General features: G+C 43.6%; 4 protein-coding genes and 1 pseudogene across 5 annotated transcripts; 3 read left to right on the forward strand and 2 right to left on the reverse strand.

The window, feature by feature from the left end:
• Positions 1–28: 28 nt before the first annotated feature.
• Positions 29–3606, forward strand: LOC135627185 (cyclic dof factor 3-like). Its single transcript, XM_065133182.1, has 2 exons — positions 29–248; positions 1490–3606. Exons 1-2 carry the CDS (start codon positions 138–140, stop codon positions 2867–2869), a joined length of 1491 nt encoding a protein of 496 aa, XP_064989254.1. The 5' UTR covers positions 29–137; the 3' UTR covers positions 2870–3606.
• Positions 3607–7147: 3541 nt separating this feature from the next.
• Positions 7148–8919, forward strand: LOC135627071 (transcription factor CSA-like). 2 transcript variants are annotated; one of them, XM_065133027.1, is made up of 4 exons: positions 7148–7415; positions 7518–7739; positions 7836–8246; positions 8392–8919. In XM_065133027.1, the coding sequence occupies exons 2-4, from the start codon at positions 7523–7525 to the stop codon at positions 8655–8657; spliced, it is 894 nt and encodes a 297-aa protein (XP_064989099.1). In that variant the 5' UTR covers positions 7148–7415; positions 7518–7522; the 3' UTR covers positions 8658–8919. The 2 variants fall into 2 exon arrangements, with proteins under 2 accessions (XP_064989099.1, XP_064989098.1); XM_065133026.1 differs by having other exon boundaries at positions 7148–7739.
• Positions 8920–10079: 1160 nt separating this feature from the next.
• On the forward strand, positions 10080–15111 carry LOC135626947 (putative disease resistance protein RGA1). Its single transcript, XM_065132795.1, has one exon. It carries the CDS (start codon positions 11756–11758, stop codon positions 14957–14959), a length of 3204 nt encoding a protein of 1067 aa, XP_064988867.1. The 5' UTR covers positions 10080–11755; the 3' UTR covers positions 14960–15111.
• Positions 15112–15476: 365 nt separating this feature from the next.
• On the reverse strand, positions 15477–20055 carry LOC135627643 (protein ETHYLENE-INSENSITIVE 3-like 1a; annotated as a pseudogene).
• A 1546-nt stretch (positions 20056–21601) lies between these two features.
• LOC135627305 (calmodulin) lies at positions 21602–23949 on the reverse strand. Its single transcript, XM_065133351.1, has 2 exons — positions 23733–23949; positions 21602–22258 (listed from the first exon to the last, which is right to left on the reverse strand). The coding sequence occupies exons 1-2, from the start codon at positions 23806–23808 to the stop codon at positions 21885–21887; spliced, it is 450 nt and encodes a 149-aa protein (XP_064989423.1). The 5' UTR covers positions 23809–23949; the 3' UTR covers positions 21602–21884.
• Between the last annotated feature and the right edge of the window lie 923 nt (positions 23950–24872).

Here is a 24872-nt window from a genome sequence, read left to right on the forward strand (position 1 = left end):
AAATCGGCAATAAAAACCCCCCTTCTTGAAACAAACCAGACAATAAATTGCTACTTCTCTCTCGGGCAAAACAGCGAGGAGAAGGCGGAGATGCTCTTCGATTCCCTCTCGGAAATCGATCGGACGGCGCAGAGAACATGTCCGAGCCTGGGGACCCTGCCATCAAGCTATTCGGGACCACCATCCCCATGGCCGCGGCGGCTGATGAGGAGCCCGATGTCGAGGAAGCGGAGGCGAAGACGCAGCAGGTGAGAAGAGAAGCCCACCTCTCCTCTTTTCTCGATCCGTGCACTTCGTTTTTCCTAGTATTTCCTCTATGAATCTTGTCGGGGTCGGCGAAAGGTCGTTTCTTTTTTCGCTTGTTTTGCCGTATGGGTGATTTTTTCTCCTTTTACATTTACAAGTAATTTGGATTCATTTTGTTGAGTAAGCTTTCTGATGTTACATGAGAAGATTGACGACCTTGCATCACACTCTGGACTTCTCTTACTCGGAAATTTCATGGATGGTGTGACTTCAAATATATTGCTGACATCATTGTCCAGAATTACATGGCATAGCAACTTAATGTGGTTTGAGCTTTCTGTTTCGTTCATCTTAATTTCTTTTGCTCATTGAGTGATTATAATAGTTGGTGTTATGAGGAAAGTAAAAAGATGACGTTGTTTTGTTCTGGTGAATACTTTGATCTTCTTTTTCCCGAAATCTCCAGCAGGTGGAAAAAATCGAGTCTTTGGTTATTCTTGATGATTTATTCCTTTTTGGGGGGTTTCTTGGATCTCAGTTAATACAGGTGGATCAGCAATCAGTTTTGCGAAATCAAGAAAGAAAAAGTAATGAAACAATTCCATATAAATTGTACTGTACAGATCCATGTCATACTCTGCAGAGGGGTCCAACAAAGTAGAATAACGAAAATGATCAGTCATGTACATGTGAAAGGGGGATAAGAGGAATGCATATGATTCTTAAATTCATATTATCTAGCAAAAGGGAAAACATTCGTAGAATTCTATTCATGTAAAGAAGAAGTCTAAATTTGCAAGGCAAGAGAATTTAACTGTAGCAAGAAGCCATGTAGCAAATAGATTGTCTGTAAAGGTCCCAACTATTTGAGGTTGACTGCATGGATCTTTTCCCACCATTTAGCTTTGTTTAGTGACAGATCACTTTTTTTAATAGTAACCATCCAATCTCTTCAACTATTCCTAATAAAGTCTTCTTAGGTTTTTCTACTAATCAGTTAACTCACCTCAGCTGATGAGTGCATCCAGGATCTCCTTTCCATTCCAAGCAGTTCTTTCCTTATTCCATTCTTGATTGGAACTAAAAAGAAATTGTACTGTATAAGGGGTAATATTTGTCATTTAGGAGTGTTTACTTTTCATTGTAGTTTAAACTTTTAACATTGATGCATTAACTGGATTATGCTTCTAACCTGTAATGCATGACAAGTGTTTAATTATCTTGTTTTGGTCTTATATTTCAGAATTCATCAAAGGGAGTAACAAATATGGAAGTCAACAATGATTCTTCTATATCAACTGAAGAAGAGAATGAAGGTGACCCAATTAGTTTATCTGGTTTGACCAGTGGCAATGAAGATGACCATAAAACATCCGTTGAAGCTGAAAAAGAAGCAGCAAAAGCTAAAACTGAACATGCTAAGAGTGAGGCTTATGGCTCTGTACCAGAGAAGGTCCTCAAGAAGCCAGACAAAATTCTACCATGTCCTCGCTGTAATAGTATGGAAACCAAATTCTGCTATTACAACAACTACAACTTTAATCAACCTAGACACTTTTGTAAGAATTGCCAGAGATATTGGACTGCTGGGGGAACAATGAGGAATGTTCCTGTGGGTGCTGGTAGGCGTAAAAGTAAGCATTCCAATTCACCATATCGTAACGTAGTGAATTTGTCAGATGGATTTCAGAGTTTTCAGTCAGATGCTTTTAAATCTATTCATCATCGGCCTCTTCCATGTGCGTCTTCTACCCCTTCACAACCTTTGATAAGAAAAGGGACCGTCCTTAAATCTGATCAAGAAGATCCTCTTTACGAGTCTGTGACTTGTGCATTTAATATCAGGGAGCAAGGAAACAATGCTGCTTCTGACTCGATGATATGTGGATATAAAAGAGAGGAACCCTCCTGTTCATCTTCTGCAACAGCCTCCAATTTTGTCAAAAATGTGTCTGCTGAAAAAGCAGTTCATGTGCGATCAAGTGACATGCGAGTTTACTGCAATGGACTAGCACCTCTGCCTCATTTGCAGTATTATCCTGGGGTTCCATGGGCTCACCCATGGAGTCTGGCATGGAACAGTGTTGCTGCCATGGAAGCTGGTAGATGCTCATCTGAATATTCTTGCACAGTGGAGAATGGCAATTCAAGTTCGGTTTCACGGAGTCCCAGAGCATTGATGGCAGCTTCTCCTTTTTGTGCATCAACACTACCTTTCTCTTTCATGCCGGCTCCATTTCTGGGCTATTCCATTTTGCCAAATGGAACATGGAATGTACCATGTGCTGGATCTAATGGTTGCATATCACCATCACCCTCTACGAGCGATAGCGGATGTTCAGGAAATGGCTCTCCAACTTTGGGTAAGCATTCCAGAGATTCTAGTATACAGGGAGAGAATAATATGAAGAAGCCTTTATGGGTCCCTAAAACCCTTAGGATGGATGATCCAGAAGAGGCTTCCAAGAGTTCCATATGGTCTACCCTTGGTATCAAGCCTGAAATGGGCAGTATCTTCCAGTTCAAGTCTGAACACAAGGCTAAAAAATTGGATGGCGCACAGCTATTGCACGAAAACCCTGCTGCAGTATCTCGTTCTCATTGCTTTCAGGAGAGCACATAAAGAGCTCTCTCTGAAGTTGTGTGGAAATTACTCTGTATGATGCGTGCCATGTGATTTGGGAGCTCACTTGGCTGGTGGCCTTAAAACCAGGATCTGAAATTGTTACAAAGCTAGCAGGGGAAAGGGCCAAGCTTGTTTAACATATCTAAAATTGTTGAAGAATTCGTGTTGTAGATGCAAGAGGAACACATTCTTGTTTATAAGTTTTACTTCAGAGAGTTTGTCATCTCCTGCATCATGACAGAATTAGTTTACCATGATATGAGGATCAAGTTGAAAAAGGTGAACATAAACATAGTATCAGAACTGAAAAATCTGAATCTTCAAATGGCATCCTTGTTCTAATACGGAAAAAGAACTTTTGCTTTTATATGGTTCTTGGCTGCGTTGTTGGATGCTTCCTTGAAATTTATACAAATAAAGGCAATATCATAGATTTTCACTGCACATCGATAACTTTGTTGTCCAATAGTCTTACATCTCTTCTTTCAGTTACTCAAAGACTATTGTTATCGGCTGAGGTCATGGAAATGCTCCGATATCTTTTGGTCGACAGTATTCTAATGGTTGTCTGTAGTTGTTTGAAGTGTGTTTTCTTTAATTATCATAGTCTGGAAAGTTTTTTACCTGTGCTCAGTGGCATTACCTCTATTGTCCTAATTTTATGAACTTGTACAGGCAACTCGAACTTCTTTTTGGATTGATGGCTGATCAAAATATGTGCTTTATCTTTGCTATATCATTGGATCAGTTCTATTAGTATTTCATACCTTTCATGTCTATTCAAATTTTGGAGTTTGATAATTATACCCCCAGGCCCTGACATAGTGATTCATTCATTTGTTAGGAGCTGTAAATATGATGTTCTCAATTTTGTGCCAAAATAATGAAAGTTGATTACAACTGAAACTATTCGAGTTATAATTACTTGACCGAGATCTTATGTCGCATATAAATTCTAATATCTTCTTTGCTGATTTCTCATAAGTTAGTGAACAGCTTGCATGTCAACTCTTATGACATGAAATTGTTCTTGTTTTTTTTTTATTCTGTGTAGGAAAATAAAATTTCTAACACTTGTTGGCCTGGTTTTTCCTCCTCCTGTGGTATAGCTGACACTTGTAAATTTCATAACAGTTGGTTGTAGTTAGATTTTGCTCAGAGTGATATGAAACAGTGTCAACTGCTGAGAAACAAGTGGCTGCATGTTGTGAAAAGGTTTTAATACTGCCCAAATGATAAATGTTTAATAATTCATAAACATATTTCAATATTTCTTTTCTTTTTTTTTCTGAACATCAACAATAATAATATCGTTTGAAATTTACTTTGGTATTTTGATTTCTCTAATCATGACAAGATTACTAATTTTGGGAATTAGGGATTGGTACCATGGAGACTCAAGATTTTCTCTATGGATTCTCCAATCCAACATAGATCACACCTTGCTGTCAAAAATTACAATCTTCTCATTCACAATCCTATGCTACTAACAGCCCTTTGGACTTCCAACATAGAATTCTATTGCTGATGATGAAAGCCCCGCAAGAAGTTACATGAATGCATGAGGCATGTCACTTGGCGTTCGCGTAAGCGACATCTTCTTCTTCTTCTTCTTCTTCGCTGATTTCCAGTACGAGACAATTCTTCAAACAGGTCATCGGCATCAATCACGGCTGAAACTGGACAAAGATCCATCGAACCTAACCCTACATAAGATGCCTAGGGCACGATGGAGGGAGTCATCATCATCACTCCCGTCACCATCCATCCGGCCACCAACGCGCTGTGTGAAGGAAAAGAACAAAAACATGCAATAATCCAAGGTGTGTCGCTCACCTGTCACGGTCGAAACGCGGAACACCTTCTCCTCCGATGGCCTCCATCGGTTCGACTCCGACGATGAGTTGTGCCGTCTTTCGTGACGAGAAAATCCTGAACTCTGCCTCCTCCAAGATATGGAATCCTAAAATCCCTATCACGAGTACGCGATCCGGCCAAGCGACTTAGTTAGCACGATGACTTAGTCATCTTATATTGGGTCCCGTACATCAATGATCGCTTGTCATGTTATGTCGTTTATGGATAGATAGATAAATGGGAAGATCCAACAGAGGAAATCATGTTGTAGTGGGTGGAGGAAGACTTGTTCGCAAGTGGGCACGCATGGTATGAATGCCTTTATATACCTTGTCTCCTTGTGGCTTGGAATTTTCCATGTTTCAAAGGTGGGAGGCTAAAAGGAGATATATGATATAAATATATATATAATGTAATATATAAATGAAAACTATCTTCAAACATTGCAAGGATGTAAAACCCTCCAATTTATTGTGGAGAGGTGATTCTGATAACCATAGGTGGTGTCTGACCTCTTGAAGTAACAAAGAAGGGGAAGTGAAGACTTGTAGGAAGGAGAAGGAAGAAGCGTTTGCCTGCACATTTGTTGTGGTAGAAGATGTGATGGGTTGGGTCTTTGGGAACCCGATACCTTTGCTGAAGCTAATAATCCAGACGAAGAAGCTGTTTGCATGGTCTTTCTTTTCCTTTTTGGATCTTATCGAGAGATCTTCTGTTGGAGCTGAGGAGTTGTGATGGCCTGACCTGAGAGATGAGTGCAGGTTGCTGTGGTTCAACAATGGCTGCCATGAATGCACGCGTGCCTCATCATTGTGCTTGGAGAGAGAGAGAGAGAGAGAGAGAGAGAGAGAGATGACAGGAGAGATCCAAGATGTGCCATGGGATTCAACAAAGTTGAGCAATGGATCCATGTGATTGGATTCACCCCCCACTAAGTTTGAAGTGTTGCAAAGCTGGACATGGGTTTTCGACACTTGCTTTAGAGCTAGCTTTTCAAGCCGACTACTACAGATCATGGTGAGCAATATGCAGCTTAAGTACTTGCGAGAAGGTGTGGGGTAAAGTAGAGAAGACAATCTAAGTTGGCTCATCACATTCACCTTTTCATTCTGATTATTAGCTTCAGCAAAGGTATCGGGTTCCCAAAGACCCAACCCATCACATCTTCTACCACAACAAATAATAGAAGATAACAACAATTATTGAAGAAGAGAAGAAGCTTTATTTAAAAATGAAATAGTTTTAGCAGCTTCAATACATTAACATGTCCCTCTCCTATTTATATAAATTAGGAGAAAAGATTAGTTAGGAAAATCTTATCTTCTATCATGCCCGGAAGATGGTGCTCCTGATAAGGATACAAATCTTGGATCAATGCAAAGAATGGTTGTAAAGAATGGTTTACAAGCAAGAGACTTTGTGAATAGAGCAAGAGCAGATCGCTGCTACTGTTGCGATTGTTGTTGCTATGAGGGCATAGGCGTTCCCTTCGTTCTCCTTAAGTTCGCCCTTCGTTCTCCTTAAGTCCATCGTTTTTTGGCAGATCAACGAAGGCATCGAAGGCTACTGCGGTGAGGAAGATGAGGATTGACCGTAGAGCCTCTTAGGAATGTGACTACAGCGGCGTTGGTCACTGGCCGAAGACAAGGGCGAAGCTTCGCTTTTCTCAACGACGTTGGTTGCTAGTCAAAGGCAAGAGCGAAACTTCGCTTTTCTCACTGCTCTGATACCATGATGAAAATAATAGAAGATAAGAACAATTATTGAAGAAGAGAAGAAGCTTTATTTCGATACCTCACCTATAGATAGGTCACCTTAGATCAACATCTAAGTGACCGTGTAAGTCCAACGTTTCCATCTCATCTCATCCCATCTCTCTCTCTCTCTCTCTCTACCTTGATGCGCACCAAGACTGTCGTGAGCTAGTCGTGACTTAATTATTGTCCCATACAGCTGATCTACGTACAACAAGGCAAAGAGTTTGGGAGCCTAACACGAATCTCAACACACTAACACTTACTCGGCAGCCGCCTAATAACAATATAATAATATTATTATTACAATTATTAGGGTAAAAAAGAAAAAGGAGGCTAACACTGTTCCATAGCGCGCGTGTAATTTGTGCGGATCGGCTGCGGCCTCGCTTTGATTATCGTGCTTTCCATCATTCAGCGTGCGCGTACGGAGTATGTATGCGCATGTGTCCTACATTTGATAGAGAAAGGGGAAGAAGCGGAGGACACGCACGACGTATACGGCACAAGCAGTAGAGTGAACGCTACCGCTGCTCCGTCATGTTTAGAATGCATATGCAACTCAAAATAAATATGTTAATATATTATTAATTACTGAGTTAGAACAAATATATTGCGTTTATTCGTCCTTATATTGCCTTGTGTTTTTTGGATGCAGAGAGATGAAGAGACGATGAGCATGGACGGTGGTGCAAGGGAGGACAACAGATGGAAGTCAGGGTAGGTCCTCCAGAGAAGGTAGAGAGGTCAAAGCAGCAGCCGTGGAGTATGCAGCTTTCAGCACATTTAAAGGAGTAGAGTGTGGGGGAGAAGGTGCCTCGAATTCCTGGATCCACACGAACGCTTCTCCTCTGCAACTCTGAGCGAGAGAGAGAGAGAGAGAGAGAGAGTCGTGTGGTTTTCTTCCACCCAAGGACGTTGGCTCTGTGAAGGTCCTTCTCTAAAGCTATTCCACCACCACTGTTCTTGTATTTCTTCTGCATCTCTTGAGCCTCGGTTCTTGGAGACACAGAGAAAATAACTCAAGCTCACAGGTGACATGGGATTCTTCGCTCCGGTAGCACCTCCATTTGTTCATGGCTTGACAGGGGAGCATGAGAACCACGGCAAGGTGGAAGAAGATGGCGAACGACAGCACAAGCTCTGTGCTAGGGGCCACTGGAGGCCAGCCGAGGACGCCAAGCTCAAGGAGCTCGTCTCCCAACATGGCCCTCGACACTGGAACCTGATCGCTGAGAAGCTAGCAGGAAGAACAGGTAGGTCGTCGGGAACAAGAAAGAAAGAATCTATCGAATGCTTACTGAATCCTCTGTGCCTTGTTTGTTGCTGTTACCGGAACTGGTTCTGGGCAGGGAAGAGCTGCCGGCTGAGGTGGTTCAACCAGCTGGATCCAAGGATCAACAAGAAGGCATTCAGTGAGGAAGAAGAGGAGAGGCTGTTGGCTGCCCACAGGCTTTACGGCAACAGATGGGCGCTGATCGCCAGAATCTTCCCTGGCAGGACCGACAATGCGGTCAAGAACCATTGGCATGTGACCATGGCCAGGAAGCAGAGGGAGCAGTGCAGTTGTGCTTACAGGAGGCGGCGGAAGCCATTCCTTTGCTCCGCCCACTCTCCCCCATCTCAGCACTCCCTCCCCAACGTTGCATGCAGTGGTGAGTCGACCATCACCAGCACCAGAGATGAGTGTGCTTCCGCTCGCGCAGACCTTTCCCTCGGTTCCTTCACCAGCAGCGCTGGTCCTTCCTGTGGCATGCTCAATGGTATGATCTTTTCTCCATATTCCTCCGAAAGAAACCCTTGTTCTGCAGCTCTGCTCCACATGAATTTTCAGCTGTCAACATCAACCATTGCCTCCACTTTTTCCCATCTCCTGGTGTTGGTCAATGGATAATCGTTTCATTGTAGGATCTGATGAAAGGCTGGTGTCGGCAAACGACGGATTCTGTGACAAGTTGGGTAATTCTGGTGGTGGCTTTCTCCCTCATGTCAATCCTATGCTGATGCTGGTTCCTGGGTTTGGTCAGTCTGGCTGCACCTGTTCAACTCCAAGGGCCTCGACAGCAGCTGAGCCACCAGCTTACCACATGACCTTGCCTCACGGTAAAACAGATCATGGAAGGAAGAACACTGAGTTGCCCTTTTTTGATTTCCTAGGCGTGGGAGCAAGATAAGGGTTCCAACACCCAAAGAAAGAGAGGTAGAGGCGAAGGTGACGTAGTTTCTGTCCATTAATGTAGCAGCCACAAAGCATGTTGCGAAAGAACTTTGATCCTGCGTTGTCTATCCTTCTCAAGGTTGTCAATAACCCGCAAGCTCTGATCTCAACCTGTAGATCAAACGAAATGAGATGATGCTTCATCCTATATATGTACCGAGACTACGTGTAGAAAAAAGAATCATAAAAGACTTCATCCATCCTATGATGTTCTTCAACCTTGGCACTGCTCTATGCTTTGCTCAGATCTGTAGGAATCGACAAGCAGTGGTCTTTTGTGTTGTTGTTTACCTCCCACTTTAAAGGCTGTTGGGTGCTCAGAGTTTCTGAAGCACGGCCCATCTCCTCACCTTGCAGCGCCTTACAGTAATCATGGTGGTGCTGAAGAGCTTCTTACTGAGAAGAAGCAAAAAAACCTTGGGAAAGAGAACGGTGAGCAGCGATCTTGAGGAAAAACAAAGGAAATGCTTTGTGAGTAGTGATTTGGACCTTGCATCCCCTTCAGAGGTCTCTCTCTCTCTCTCTCTCTCTCTCTCTCTCTCTCTCTCTAGCTTAGAGGGCGGGCATACTAACTGTGCAAATAAGTGGCAATGTCATGATTGGTTACTTGTTTGACTCGACTGTGAGAATGGCACGGTGAAGGTGCGATTGAATCGAAGAGGCACCATTATGGGGCTTGGCAGGATGTTTCATAAATGTAGCTACGTGCAGAGATTTGGTTTTCCTTTCAAGGAGGATCTCATGACAGGTATAGCCATAGGAGGAAACAGAGGAAGAAGAAAGCTACCGACTGCTGGAGTTTGGGGGGAGAACTCTGTACAAAGCAATAAAGATTATATCAAATGGAAGAATGACACTTGGGTTTCAACAAGGGGGGAGTTTATAACAGTTCAATTTTTGGTTTTTCATAACCCAAATAAAATCTTTATTATGATATCAAACATGTCACACTATATTCATTTCCATTTCATCTAATATTTAATTAAAATTATTTATATAATACTCTTTATTCATTTGTACTTAAGTATCAATTTTATGTTGGAATTGATAAGTATTTTTTAATTAATATTTTTTAAAATGATATTTGTGCCATGCTTGAAATAATAATATTTTTAAAAATTTGAATTGTTTTACTGATTGAATTAAAATAAATTATGATGATTTTTAGAGTCATGAATGTGATGGTGGCATTGATATATGATGATTTTGTCAAAAAAAATAATTATTGTGGATTTCTACTATCAACTGAGAAACCAACCGCCGTTGCGGGTCCGCCCGTCGACCGTGGGACCCGCGTCGTCGTCCACCAATGAGAGTGGGTTTCCTTTCCCTCCCCTACTTCAACGCCGTCACCTGAATGGCTCATGGCTTCGCGAGGAGCGCTTCCCAGCGGCATCCGCCGCCCTTCAAGTACCATGCACGCACACCTGCCTTCGTCGCCTAACTCTGAGGGTGTCGCGGTCGAATGGCTACCACGAGCTCGCACGCCTCTAGTTTGGTTTCTTTCTCGCCGGTTATTCGTTGGGTTTCTTGATATGTACACTTATAGGGGGAGAGAGAGAGAGAGAGAGAGAGTTCTACACTTCTCCTCCCCTCTCTTGTTTCGCTTCAACTGAGCACTTGATTAAAGATTCATATATATAGAGAGAATCGACGCCTTTTTCTTGATTGAAGATTCATCCAGTGCTCAATCACTACGATGTCCTGGTTTCACTTCCCCTTTCTTGTTTCACTTTCGATATATTTAGATTTTTCGGTTCTCTGGATTTCTCAAGACTCTCCTGATGCATGTCTTTCTTGATTAGAGATTCGTTCAGTTCTCTTTCTTAGTTAGAATTAGAACCTTCCTTTGGTGGATTACGCCCTGCGTTTCGCTCTACGGTAAATTCCCTTTTCTCGCTCTTACGGTAAATTCTGTAAGAGCTGGGTGGAAGTGTTCTGCCTAATCGTTCAACTCAATGAAAGAAAAAGAGTTCTTGTAACATTTATTAGTATATGAAGGTTCATTAACCATGGTAATTCTATAAGGATAATATGTACAAAAATTATGTCAGGTTTATCTTGGCAGAATGCTCTTCTCTTTATAACTCCATATTTACCTGCTAGTGCTGTTCATTCTCGCCACATTTACCTTGCTACACCACTCACTGGAAAATAGAAACACACTTTTGATACAATGATGTTCTCTAACTTTTGATACTTGCTTTTCTTACATGCATCCTCAGTTTGGTTGTTCTTATTTATCTCTAGAGACACCTTGATACATCTTTTTCTTTTTCTTAACAAATGGACCTTTCGTCATGTTTCTTTCTCTTCGATGGGCATTCTGTTCCATACATCAGTTCCAACAGAAGTCATTCAGGTCAAATTGTTTACAACTTGATGCACCTTTATTGTCTTCATGGATTTTTAGTTCTAGTTTTGTTGTAAGATATGGCAGTCCAAATCCATCTGATTGCTTTCTGTTCTCCTGTTGCGCTGATGGTCTCTTGCTGCTAAGATGTCCAAGAAATTTGTCGGTAAAGCAGCCTAAAATTATAATGTGAGCAGAAAAGCTTCCTGCCTGCTTGCTCCTTTACGTGGAACGATGGACACGCTTTAGAGAAGATGTTCCAAGGCAGCTCTCCCCAAGCAGGACGGACATCTTTTCCTTGGGGTCTTTGCGTAAGTTCTAAGCAACTCCACTGCAACTCTTCTCTTGCTGAGCTGAAGAAGAATGCCCCCAAGTCAAAAAGAAGAAGAGCACAGAGGTCGGCAATGCGCGAATTCCCACTACCAACAGTGACAAGGGAAGCATCTTTACACCTTCGTCGAACCGACTAACTTTTCAGAGGAAAGCAAAGCAACGGACCCCATCGTCCATCGTCCATCGTCAAGGTGTGTGTGGTCGTCTCATGCATGGATGGCAAAGCGTGGTGGGTGGACATGTTTCCGAGAAAGTTCCACTCCACCGACGCTTTCCCCTTCTTCCCTTGATGTGGCGATTCTGATCAATCGGCCAGCAAGCAAAGCAAGAGCTGAGTTCCAATTCTTCCCCGTCCACGGAGCGGAGCCATGGCAGAGGTGGTTGCCAGCAGCATCGTGAGGTTTGTGTCCGACAAGCTGGGAGCCAAAGTGTTGAACGAGCTGGGGATGCTGAAGGGTGTGGGCGAGGAACTCAAGCGGCTGGAGAGCACCCTCGCCGCAATCCAAGACGTGCTCGAAGACGCAGAAGCACGGCAGGTGAAGGAGAAATCCCTCAGAGTTTGGCTGCGGGAGCTGAAGGATGTCGCCTACGACTTGGACGATCTGTTGGATGAGACCGCAGTCAAGGCCCTGACCAAAGGAAAGGTGCGTGGATTGCCTCTCACGCCCAAATCAATTCGAGTTCGGCATGAGATAGCTTGCAAGGTGAAGAAGATGAGGAAGAGATTAGACGCCATCGCGGAGGAGCGAGCCACATTCCACCTGAGGGAGGGAACCGCCAAAGACAGTGAGCCGGGCAGTGGAGTAAGAGAGCAAACTGGCTCTTCGGTGGATGAATCCCAAGTCTACGGTCGACAGCAAGACAAGGAGCAACTCATCGACTTCCTTCTCGGCGACTCTACTGAAGAACATAATAACAATCTCGGAGTCATTGCAATTGTTGGGCTGGGTGGTCTCGGCAAGACCACTCTCGCTCAGCTAGTGTACAATGATGAGGGGGTGCGTCAGCACTTCGAGAGGAGGATGTGGGTCTACGTTTCTGATAAGTTCGACAGCAAAAGTCTCATGAGATCGATCATAGAATCCCTGAGCGCAAAGGAGTTCACCCTCCCGGACATGGACCCGATGCAGCGGGAGCTCGTGGAACAGATCAGAGGTAGGAGGTTTCTGCTGGTGTTGGATGACGTCTGGAACGAGGACTACGAACTGTGGGATAGACTGAGGATTCTGCTGAACAATGGAGCCAAGGGAAGTAAGGTTGTGGTGACGACACGAAGCCGGCGAGTCGCGTCCGTGATGAACGCGGACGACGTGCACTTCCTCGCCGGTCTCTCCGACGACGACTGCTGGTTGTTGTTCAAGAGAAGGGCGTTCGAGTCGGGCAGCAGCGCGAGGAACCCCAGCTTGGTGGCCATCGGCAAGGAGATCGTGAGGCGATGTGGAGGCATGCCGTTGGCAGCCAAGGCTTTGGGGAGCATGATGCGGTTCAAGCGAGAGGTGAGCCAGTGGGTGGCGGTCCGGGACAACGAGATTTGGAGACCCTCCGCCGACGTTGACGACGACCAGATTCTACCTGCTTTGATGCTGAGCTACAGTCATCTTCCACCGCGTCTGAAACAATGCTTTGCGTACTGCGCGATTATCCCAAAAGGCAAAACGATGCGGATCGAGACACTGGCTCAGCTGTGGGTTGCAGGAGGCCTGGCGGACCTGGAGGATGTGGGATCTCACTACGTGGATCAGTTGCTGTCCAGATCCCTTCTCGAGATCGGTCAAGAGGAAGCGCATGGTGCTGTGAACCTGGTCAAAATGCACGACGTCGTCCACGACCTCGCTCGGTTTGTCGCCGGCGACGAATGCTCGATCGTGGACGTCTGCGGCAGCACAGCCACCTCCCCAGGTTCGCGCTACGCGTCTCTACTCTTCGATGGACGGACGCCATCGGTTGCAGAGACGCTTGGCCATCTGCGGAAGCTGCGAGCTTTGTATGTGATCGTGACCGAAGGCATTTTTGAGGAGTATGGTGTGAGGGTGCTCGACGGGAAGAATGTTTACGGACGAAGTGCAGAGGAGCAAGACGAAGACGAGAGAGTTCTCCTTGCCATATTCTCCACCATGAAACCCCTGCGAGCACTACATTTGGATAGCTTTCCCATGAAAGCACTGCCTGCTGCAGTACAAAATCTCGATCATCTGCGGTACCTCGACCTGTCACGAACCGACCTCCGAACACTTCCTCCGGCCATCGGGCGTCTCCACAACCTGCAGATCCTGAAACTGTGGAGTTGTACAGGACTCGAAGCATTGCCCGAATCGATCGGCGAGCTGGTAAATCTGGTGACCTTGGATCTCTGTCTCTGCCGACGCCTTTCTTCTTTACCGGATTGCATCGGTCGCATGGGCAACCTGCGGAACTTGGATGTTTCCACGGCTTGCATCACCACGCTGCCGGAATCGTTGAGCTCCCTCTCAAACCTACAGCTGCTGAAACTTAGAGACTGTTACTGGCTGCATGAGCTTCCGAAGAACGCACAGAGCATGAGAAGCCTCACACACCTTGACATACGTGGTTGTTATGGTCTGACCTGCATGCCCGCGGGGTTAGGACAGTTGCGTCAGCTGCGGATGCTGCCGACGTACCTGCTCGGTGATGGAGATGGCGAAGGAGGTCTTGAAGAGCTCGGCACCCTAAATCTCGAAGGTGAATTGTATATCGGGAATCTTCAGAATCTAAGGAGTGCTACGGAAGCCGGCGAGGCCAATCTGAGGGAGAAGCCGGGCCTGCGTTCGCTGAAACTAAAGTGGGATCTGACCTCTTGGTTCCAACAAGAAGACCGGAATGATGTCGCGGCCATTGGTGAGGAGCACACCGAGCTGGTGGAAGATGCGCTAGGAAGCCTCCGACCGCAGCCAGACCTGGAGGTCCTGCGGATCGAGGGTTACGTTGGCAAGGTGCTGCCGGGGTGGATGATGGATTGCTCGATTCCGAATCTGGTGGAGCTTTCACTGGACTTGTTTACTCGATGTGAGAAGTTGCCGGCGTTGGAGAGGCTCTCCTGTCTAAAGGAGCTGAACCTGAGCAGATTCCCCCGTGTCGAGTGCCTTCCACGGTTAGGGCAGCTACCCTGTCTCAGGGTCCTCTGCCTCGAAGCGCTTCCTGCTGTGAAGCGTTTGGGATCAGAGTTGTCCGGCGGCGGGTGCGCGTTCCCTGCACTGGAGGAACTGCGACTGGTTTTCATGTTGGATTTGGAGGAGTGGTCAGGCACGGAGGGGGAAGATTTCCTTCCTCGTCTCTCAGAGCTGGTACTGACGGACTGCCCAAAACTAGGAGCACTACCATCGACGTTTCCATCTGTGAACCGGCTGACGATGAACGTGGACGACAAGCTGCTACTCTCTCACCTCGAACGTGGTGCGTTTCCAAACCTAAAGCATTTGGGTATCTGTAACTGCGACCCAGATGATGAAGCAGGAGGCATGCCAGAAGTCCTAGTGGAGCGCTTGGATTCTGTTGAAAGCTCGTCATGGACAGTAAGTGAACAGGAAATTGTCCAAGTTGGCAAGAATTGTTAGATCCTCCAAAGAAACTTCACTCTCTCTCTGCCTAACTCGTCCTTGCAAGACCTGGAAGTGAGGTTGTAAGACCTGGAAGTGAGGTTGTAAGAACTTGAAGAACACCTGCATTACCAGTTCAAGAGCTGAAAAATATACACCAGATTTTCTCATTTGCAGAAATCCAATAGAAATACTTCACTGCAAAGAGAAAACAAAATCCTCTGAGCAAAGATAGACCGGTGCCAAATCGAAATTCGCTATGATACACAGACAACCAACCCCAACAAAAGAAAAAATAACAGCAAATTATTAGTTTGATAAATAAAGAATTACAAACCCAAGATTCATCGATAAATTGCTCAACCGTGGAGCAGAGCAGTTCATGGAACAACAACACAAACAATTACGTCCATCGACGATCTGCAAGAAGGAGAAATTTGCAAAAGCTTATATGACTACAAGTTACTAAGCCATAAATATCTGAACAAGAGCAAGTTTAAAAGCAACATGACAGTCTAAACATCAAAGTATCCATTCATGAGTTCTCAAAACTAATACAAACTCCACATTCTATACATGCAACCAAGTCTTGAGGAGCGCACTCCACATATAAATATCTATCCAATATATATAACAAGGAAAAAAATTTACATATCGAGATAAGGGAAGACCACCCTAAGCCAAATTCAAGGTTCTTTTTATTCTCGGAAATCTAATCTGCTGCTGTTGACGCGACTCCACCATTTTAAAGAAATGATCAAACATGGTGTCTCCACCATTTCATTTCAGCAGAACCAGCTAAATCCATCTTGCTTTGTACCCCCATGCAAGGCATCAGAGTTATCCATTCCAAGCATGTTGAAGCCAGACCTAATCCTGATACCTGCACTAGCTTCAAGGGGCTGGGCACTTGGTTCTTGTTCGAGTGGCAGTGATCGCTCTACCACACCACTGACCTCTTCGAATAGACTGCGATCAAAGAAGCTGTCTTCCATCTGAAGAGAATTTGATCCTTCCAACATGGTCACACCTCCCGAGCTGGAGTTCTTACTAGCATTGATACTGATATCATACAAGTTCGTTAACTCGTTGATCAATTTTTGCCCATCAGAAGGAATACCGAGTTCAGATATATTGACTGGATTAACTGAAGGCTTGTTGTCAGGCACCTGCAAGCCATTGCTCATCATCCCAATACCTGTAGGAAGAGTGTTCTGATACTTACAGACATAACGGTGACTGTTCCTGGCGTTCCTGTCAAGAAATCCATTGCGGAAATTGTTGTGTGGGCATAGCGCATTATCGCAGGTATAGATCCGCTGTTCATCATCAGTTCAGACTCCCTGGAAGTTCTTTTCTGAATGAACCCTACATCCTTCTCTCCCTTCATCGGAGCAGATCTAATAAGCATCACATCCCCTGTACAAGCTCTTAAATTAAAGGCATTAGCAGCAAGAGCCAGCTTGTAGTTTGCCACACCCTCACCTTTAACTTTGTAAATGCCTGTGTGATCATACTCGCTGCTGTTGTTGTCGAAGGAGATGGCTCCTGAGACACCACGGCCAGCGGATTGGGGTGCGCATGCATCTGTGTGCAGCTTCATCTACATGTCCTCCTCCTGCTTGATGACAGCAAGCCATGTTGTGCTCTCCTTGGCAGTCATCTTGTCTTGGAGGCACTTGGACTGCCGAACAAGCCTACGGATCCTCTCAATGTCAGGAGACATGTGCTTGATTACCACCATCAAGACCGCAACCTTCCAAGACTTCTTCAGATCATGTGGCTTCTTGTACGGTGGTAGGCCATGTTCCATAGGGATGTCCAGTTTGCGCCACCACTCCTCTCTCCCAGTAGGCCACCATGGGGGCGGGATTCCTTTCTCAAGGGGAAACCGCCGCTGTGGTGGATCACAGTGCTGCATAAGAGCAGACAAGAGAGAACCCAACGTTGTGTCCTGAAGCTCCATCAATGAATGAGGACCCACAGTCTCCGCGTTGACATCACTGTTAGATCCAGGTACAGCATTATCAACCTGGTACTTGGCTATAGCAGCAGGCCCGTTCTGATCAAACCTGACCTTGTCTTTCCACCAACCTCTGAGGTTATCGGAAGCACCACTGACGGGCTTGCCCTTCTCCGGAATTATACCATAGACGAAGCCCTGAGCCTTGCACACCTCCATCATCTTCAGCATGTACTTGAGAATCCCGTCCTGTGCCCGAGACATCTTCTTCCGGCAGGCCTGTTTCTGTGACTGCTGTCTTGCTGCATCAGTCTGCACCTTGCTCTTGCTCTGTTGCTTCTCCTTCAAGCGTTTCAGCCGCAGCTGGTCTCTCCACATGCGCCATTCAAGTTCTTCTATATCAATATCATCATCACTATGTTCATCACCAGCCTCAGCAAATTGTTCTGGTGGCAGGTCAACCGGATCTCCCTCTCCCATTATGTGTTCGCCCGCTGAAACCTGGTGGAAGCCACCGTAACCAACATTCCTCTCACCCTGCACATAATTTGAGCCACCAGGACACACCATGTCTTCAATTAATAGCACCCCCATCATCACAAGCAGCACAAGAACGCAAGTTTGTATTCCCTGGATAGGAACAGATGCAGCACCAAAGCATTAGAAAACATGCACTGTGTCTCACAAGTTCGGAACCCAAAAGATAATTAGTGTGCAGGATATACGGAAGAAGAAATATACAACAAGAACAACCAACAGACGTATTTTCCATCTCCATTATTACATTCAACAAGCATGCAATAAATTCAATGTAAGAAATCACGGAAAGCATATCCCCCACAAGTAGTGAGAAGGCATGATGTATCATCAAGTCCGTCAAGGAAAGGATCTGCTCAACAAATAGGAAGATATTTGATGCATTTAGTGGAGTGGTTACCAAGTCGTCTTTCACAAGGGCGTATGTGATACTAATTGCCTTTCTCTTAGTTATATAGATCACTGGAAACGTGTTCAAGAAGAACGTGTGTCAACATAAATACTGATAGAAGATAAGATTTTCCTAACTATATGAGGAAATTTCTCTATTCTATTAAGGAAAATCCTCTATTCTGTTAGGAAAATCCTTCCTCGTAATCTCTAAATCCTTCCTCGTAATCTCTAATCTCTATAAATAGAAGGAAGATGTTAATGTATTCAAGCTAAAGCTATTTCATTTCTACAATAAAGCTTCCTCAATTATTGTTCTTATCTTCTATTATTTTATCTTCTATTATTTCTATCATGGTATCAGAGCCGCTTGCCTAGAGCAAGCTCTCTTCTCGCTGTCAATTCATCATTGGTGTTGCCACTCTGCGCCAACGTCTGTTCCCTTCCGCTACGGTATCTTTAGTGCTACTCATCAGCACTGCCCCACCTTTCTTCCTTGTTGTAGCTATTTTCCTTCCTCTTTTGCTACAGCTTCCTCTTCTGCTACAGCTTCCTCATCTATTGCAGTTTCCTCCTTTGCTATAGTAGCATCACTGCAATATTGCTGTAGATTTCTTCTCTACCGTCACAGCTGTCGTAATCCCAACCACGACCAACGTCATTGAGAAAAGCGAGGCTTCGCTCTTGCCTTCGGCCAGCGACCAACGTCGCTGAAGAAAGTGAAGCTTCACCCTTCGGCCAGCGACCAATGCCGTTGCATTCCTAAGAGGCTCATCTTCCTCACCGCGGTAGTCTTCGCTGATCTGTCAACATTTGACAGACTTAAGGAGAATGAAGAGAACGCCTGTGCCATCACAGCAACAACAATCGCAACAGCAACAGCAGCGATCTACACTTATCTTACTCATAAAGCCTCTTGCTTGTAAACAATTCTTTGCATCGATCCAAGATTGGTATCCTTGTCAGGAGCACCATCTTGCGGGGGCACGATAGAAGATAAGAGGAGCACCATCTTGCGGGGGCACGATAGAAGATAAGATTTTCCTAACTATACGAGGAAATTTCTCTATTCTGTTAAGGAAAATCGGAAATCCTTCCTCGTAAAAGGAAGATGTTAATGTAAAAGCTATTTCATTTCTACAATAAAGCTTCCTCAATTATTGTTCTTATCTTCTATTATTTTATCTTCTATTATTTCTATCAAATACAACCATTTACAAAGCAGCACGCAATAAAATGATTTATAAGCTGATTCACATACAGAACAGAAATTTTGAATCAGGCATCGTGCTTGCTTAGAACAGAAGAATGGTGTCCTGAGTACCTACCAAAAGATACTACACAATCACATTCAAAGAATGGTTCCAAATGAAAAGGGGAAGAAAAATGATCTTTTTCGTTCTGTATTTGGAAAGTATGAGCAGAAGAATTACTCAGAACAGCATACCGTCTCAGAGAGATGAAGCTTATCGATTCAAGATGAATGAGAAATCAGGCAATCAAAACGAAAGTGAACTCCCCCATTTCGTCTTTGCGCCAAGACAAAGAGGACGACGCCAAAATTTCGTCTTTGCGCGCTTCAGCTCATCACCGAAAGTGAAACCGAAGGCCGAATCAAAACGAACGCAGCACACTCTCCCGAGGATGTACAGAGTGAACGCCGATTCGGCGTCTTTCTCCACCAACGGCAATATGATGAGCGAAACCGCCCAAAAATTGATTCTTTTTTCTCACACGCGACAACAATAACCACAAAAGCAAGCGATACTTGGACGACGAACCGAAGCTAGTTCGAGATCAGAATCAACAAAAGGTGATTCTTTCTCGACTAATGCCTAATACAAGCGCGGTCTTCCTCTCCCTCTGCACCGACGACATAGCCAACCTCCGAAACCCGCAGCCGCCAGTCCACCAAAACTCCAATGAAGCTACAAAGGCAATAGGAAGTGAAGAAAAGAAACAAGCGACCGAAACCGAGTGGAAACGACGTAGAGATCCACCAGAACAGAAACTGAGCACAAAGCAACAAAGGAGGCAACTTTAGGCGCCTAGGTGATGAAACAATCGCTCCTTTTTGCCTTCTCTCCACTGTTACAAGCCCAGTTCCGCGACTACCGCCGCCCCTGGCAGCGCTGAGACGGTGTGCATGCGTCCATCCCTCAGAAGACCAGCCTTCGCAGACACGGGAGAAGAGAAAAAGAGAGAGTAATGGAATCGGACGAGGAGTCGGTCGGTACTCTCTTCCGCATCAGTAGATGTGCTCTCACCATCCGTTATTGTATGTCGCTCCCTTTCGCCACCGTAGTGCGGTCGAGTGTCAGCGGCACGTGATGTCACATAAAGTTACAAGTATACCCAACGGGAACATCTAAAATTACAAAATTAGAATATCCCCAAATAGAAAATTAGAATGATCGATTCAACGAGGACCGATAAATTTTCACACCAAATTCTTTTATCACCGGTTTTAATACATCCTCTAATTTTTATTTTCATAACATTTTTATTGTAAGAATGCTTGGTTTAAAAGTCAAAATAGTGGAGATGACACCACTAGTAATTCAGTACCATAGATTACTATTTCTACTTTTTCTTTATTATTTTTTTAAATATTTTTAAATATTATTTATTTACAAATGAATGTATATATTAGCAACAATGACAAAGATAAAATAAAATAAAATTAATATTATAAATAGTAACAAAAATATTTTATTATTTAAAAATTATCAATAGTAAAAAATGCTCAATGGCTAAGTACTCCCATGGTGCCACATGTTTAAATAAGAAAATTTTGATCTTTTTCGAATAACAAAATAAAAAATAAAAATAAAAATATTTTTTGAATCGAGAATTATGTTTTGGAATATTGAACGTATGATTTCTTGACGATTAAATCAACGCTCGTAAGTATCTGCTCTTAACTATCGCTGGTCATCTATTGAGTCTAGATCTGATCCCACTATCAATATCTTTAACTATCGTTGGTCATCTATTGAGTTTGGATCCCACTATCAATATCTTTATGGATTATGATTATATTCGTCGTAACCTTACCAATGGATCATGTCCGATGTGTGCTATGTGTGCTATCATTGTGTGCTATGTGTGCTATCATGAGTCTCGATGTGCACGATAGTTTATCAGCTCGTGTTTTATGGATACACCCCGATATGCACGATAGTTTATCGTCATTTAACATTAAGATTGTAAATAATATTGAACCGTAAATATGTACTGTATTCGAATTTAATCCGACTAATTTTTTTCCACATCAACCATACCCCAAATCCTAAAATATAGTAAATGAAGGTGTTTGGTCTTCTACCCCACGGATGATGGCACCCAATTGCATCTTGGGTCTCATTCATTACTTCTCCAAGGCCATACATCATGTCAAAGAACATAGGTTTTGACTAAAATTGAGTCACAAGTCAAAGAAGAGAGAAAAGGAACAGTCATTCAACATAAATTTGAGAATGATGATGATGATGCATATAACTCGCACACTCATAGTTTTGTCACAGTGGTCATGACAGGAGCAAAAGGAATGAGGTTGGAATAATGGAACTGTGAGCTGAGTCACCCAAAATGGAGATTCATACAGATTAATCATCATAACCTCATTTAAACAACCAAGAAAATGACAGATTTAGAAGATGAAATAAAGGAACTTTTTGAGCTAACCTTGAAATATTAAATATAGGAAACAAAATCGCATGTTCTATGTTCACAATTTGGTACTAACCGAACAAGAGATGCATAAGAAATTGAACAAGCAAATGATATTTTCCTCATTCCAAATCTGCAAGAGTAAACATCAAAGAGTGGAAAGAATGGTTTACATATTTGATTCAAGCAAAACACTTAGCATTCTGAAAATAAAAGCAGACAGGGCTGATTTGAATAATCAGAAAACCCAGTTCAACAAAATGCCCATGCACAAGATAGAAGTGCATGATCAAAAAAATGTTTCTTTCAAACATGTAAGAACAGTTACTTTAAATAACTGCCGGTGGAGGTTTTGCGTTTTATTTTATATCCTGGAGAGACTCATTTTGCCATCATGACTTTGACAAACTCCTCATAGTTGATCTGACCATCTCCATCGACATCAGCTTCACGGATCATCTCATCAACTTCCTCATCTGTCAGCTTCTCGCCAAGGTTGGTCATGACATGACGCAACTCCGCTGCGGAGATGAAACCATTCTGGTCCTTGTCGAAAACACGGAAGGCCTCCTTCAGCTCCTCCTCAGAGTCGGTGTCCTTCATCTTACGAGCCATTAAATTGAGAAACTCAGGAAAGTCGATCGTTCCATTACCATCTGCATCGACCTCATTTATCATGTCCTGTAGCTCTGCTTCCGTGGGGTTCTGACCCAATGAGCGCATCACAGTTCCGAGCTCCTTAGTGGTGATGCAACCTATTGAAATACAAAGGCACAATATCAAATAAATAAACACATGACATCTAGAAGACAAGATTTCTGTGATTTTGGATATAGTACTGAAGATGCCATTTTTAAACTGCAAGTGATTAATCAAGATCTCTAAAGAATGGTTACAAAGTTAAAAGCAGTTGAACTTCTTAACACAGACAACAAAATTATCAGGATGTAAAATAATTGCAATGGGTTTCTTGTGTCAGAAACAAACTGCCTAAACCGTGGAACTGCATCATACGCATTTAACTAGATATATAAATTATCATTTTACTAGGCAAACTTACTCGCACTTTGTCCGACTCACTAGTACCTCCCTCATCGACGATGGTAGATATTTCTCATCAACCAACTTCTTCGATGCGTGCAACCTCATAATGAAGTGTGATTGAGATTGATGGTACATCAAAAGAATTCATGGAAGGCATGCCAGACTACTACTAGTTAATGAATTACGCAGTTAAACTCTATCTGATCAAAATATAGAATGCAGAAGGAATATAAGTGTTCTTTTTTCTCCTTATCACATGCCCTTTTCTTTATCCTCCCTACTTGGTAGCAGAAATAATGCATACGAGTATTATCTCACATGGACAGTTAACCATACAACCATGATGAACAGATTGTGAACCCTCTCTTACTACCTTCAATTAGTCCCTACTTTGAGAATTAAACTTCTGATCCAGAAAGAAGTCCAGAGGAGTTGAAACTCATGTTTCCTGATGTCAATATCAATACATCACCAATAATATTAGGGTATATAGATTAAGATTAATTCTATCATCAATTTCTCTTTCAGAAAAGCGAATGTTACATCAATATGTCAATTCAAAGCAGATGAACTGACCCTCCCCAGTACCCACATTGGCGGGAGCCTCGTGCATTCACACTTTGTTTGTCTTGTCTAGCATCGCCGGTACATGAAGATCTAAATGACGACAGTAGGCATAAAGGCTTTCGCATTTACCCAAGAACTCAATGTTGTGGAAATGGAGAAAATCCACAACATTACCTCACTTACAAGCAATCACAAACGAGGTGGGAGGAGATTGCAGCCAAAACTTCACACCCTACCATTCTGAACTGATCTCTGTAATCAAAATCAGCACTAACCGCTGCATGGACAACTACTGTGGCAAAACTACCATATCATATTATATACCAATTAAAAGGGGATAAAAGAGCTTTTTTTAGGCCCCAAAATGCGCATCAATCTCAATCTAAGAAGTTGAATCCATAAAACAACTTAATCCATCTAATATCTTTTAGAACCCCCATGGAACCCTAAGATGACAATAAAAGGGAAAAGAGCCAAAAAGAGAGAGTGGATCAGATGAACAAAACCCAACGAGATCCTGCTCCAACGAGAAGCAGAACCACCAGAGTGTCCGGCAGCAAGACATTTGGAATCGAAGCAAAACAGAGAAAAATGGGAAGCGAAAGATGGAGACCAGACCATCCCCATCCTTGTCGAACAAGCTGAAGGCCTCCTTGAACTCGGAGATCTGCTCGTCGGTGAGCTGCTCCGCCATTACTCCCAGTGGGATCGGGATCGGGATCGGGATCGAGCACCAGGGCGATCCGAAGAATGAGATCGGTAGCAACGAGGCGAGGAGGTGGAGGAGAGGTCACGCGAACGAGAGATGGCGAGCGCTTTATGCCCCGGCCATCGGACGAATGCGGGGCCGCCCTCTTTTGTAGGGCCCGCAGGGGCCGACCGCACGTCGACGGCTTCGTAACGCCCGTCATCTCTCACGTTTTTACGAAAATATCCAAAGAACCATTAAAATGACGATCTTAGCCTCACAGAACCACCCCTTCATCGAGTTTGGTTGCCACCGTCTGATCGTGTAAACGACGGCCCAAGATCGAGTACCGATCAACATCATCAAGGTCCCATCCGACGAAACATCATAATCTTTAGGCAAGTATGGAACCGTCCGATGAAGATCAAGCGGTCGGACAATCCCCACTTGATGATAACAGGCCTTGAACCACTTTTTGGCCCATTAAAAACCCTGCACTATATTTTTGTTGTATTCGATGGAGAATTACTGTATACACAAGAAATAGCCGAGAAAAAAAGTCTAATAATGAGTATTCATAATATATATATATAGATATAATCCTCTTTATTTGAGTATAGCTAATTTTATAATTTAGGTTAAATAAAAAAATGATCTAATTTTATAATTTAATTAAGATTATTTAAATATCCTTAATTTATTTTTAGAAGATATTTACGCCAATCTGTTTATTAAGGAAGAGAAGAACTTTTCTCATCTGATCGCTTTCTCTCCTTCGGTCGTCATTTTCTTTCCATGCATCCTCTCCTGTTTTTTCTCTTCTTCTTCTCCCTTCTCATCAGCCGCCCCTCTTTTCCATGTTTTTCTGCATCTTCTATTTGTTTATCTTAGCTTCAAATAAATTTACTGTATCATTTATTTAAGGTTAATAAGTTTTCTTATCTTCATGCTGAACCATAATAGGGTACACGTACTGAAATGTCTACAATATGAACCAGGCTTCCCTATAGTAAAAGCAATTGTATGCATACATGTACTGCATCAGGTTGTGTGGCATGAGCACTCGTCCG

Source organism: Musa acuminata, chromosome BXJ2-11 (assembly GCF_036884655.1).
Source record: "Musa acuminata AAA Group cultivar baxijiao chromosome BXJ2-11, Cavendish_Baxijiao_AAA, whole genome shotgun sequence".
Classification (NCBI taxonomy): Eukaryota; Viridiplantae; Streptophyta; class Magnoliopsida; order Zingiberales; family Musaceae; genus Musa; species Musa acuminata.

What these genes read in the sequence shown, in the direction of transcription:
- LOC135627305 (XM_065133351.1), bottom strand. Translation starts at nt 23,808, where the DNA reads ATGGCGGAGCAGCTCACCGACGAGCAGATCTCCGAGTTCAAGGAGGCC. An exon ending in GTTCGACAAGGATGGGGATG is followed by an intron (nt 22,259 to 23,732) that starts GTCTGGTCTCCA and finishes GTATTTCAATAG; the next exon opens with GTTGCATCACCACTAAGGAG.
- LOC135626947 (XM_065132795.1), top strand. Translation starts at nt 11,756, where the DNA reads ATGGCAGAGGTGGTTGCCAGCAGCATCGTGAGGTTTGTGTCCGACAAG.
- LOC135627071 (XM_065133026.1), top strand. Translation starts at nt 7,523, where the DNA reads ATGGGATTCTTCGCTCCGGTAGCACCTCCATTTGTTCATGGCTTGACA. An exon ending in GAAGCTAGCAGGAAGAACAG is followed by an intron (nt 7,740 to 7,835) that starts GTAGGTCGTCGG and finishes GGTTCTGGGCAG; the next exon opens with GGAAGAGCTGCCGGCTGAGG. An exon ending in TTCCTGTGGCATGCTCAATG is followed by an intron (nt 8,247 to 8,391) that starts GTATGATCTTTT and finishes GTTTCATTGTAG; the next exon opens with GATCTGATGAAAGGCTGGTG.
- LOC135627185 (XM_065133182.1), top strand. Translation starts at nt 138, where the DNA reads ATGTCCGAGCCTGGGGACCCTGCCATCAAGCTATTCGGGACCACCATC. An exon ending in CGGAGGCGAAGACGCAGCAG is followed by an intron (nt 249 to 1,489) that starts GTGAGAAGAGAA and finishes CTTATATTTCAG; the next exon opens with AATTCATCAAAGGGAGTAAC.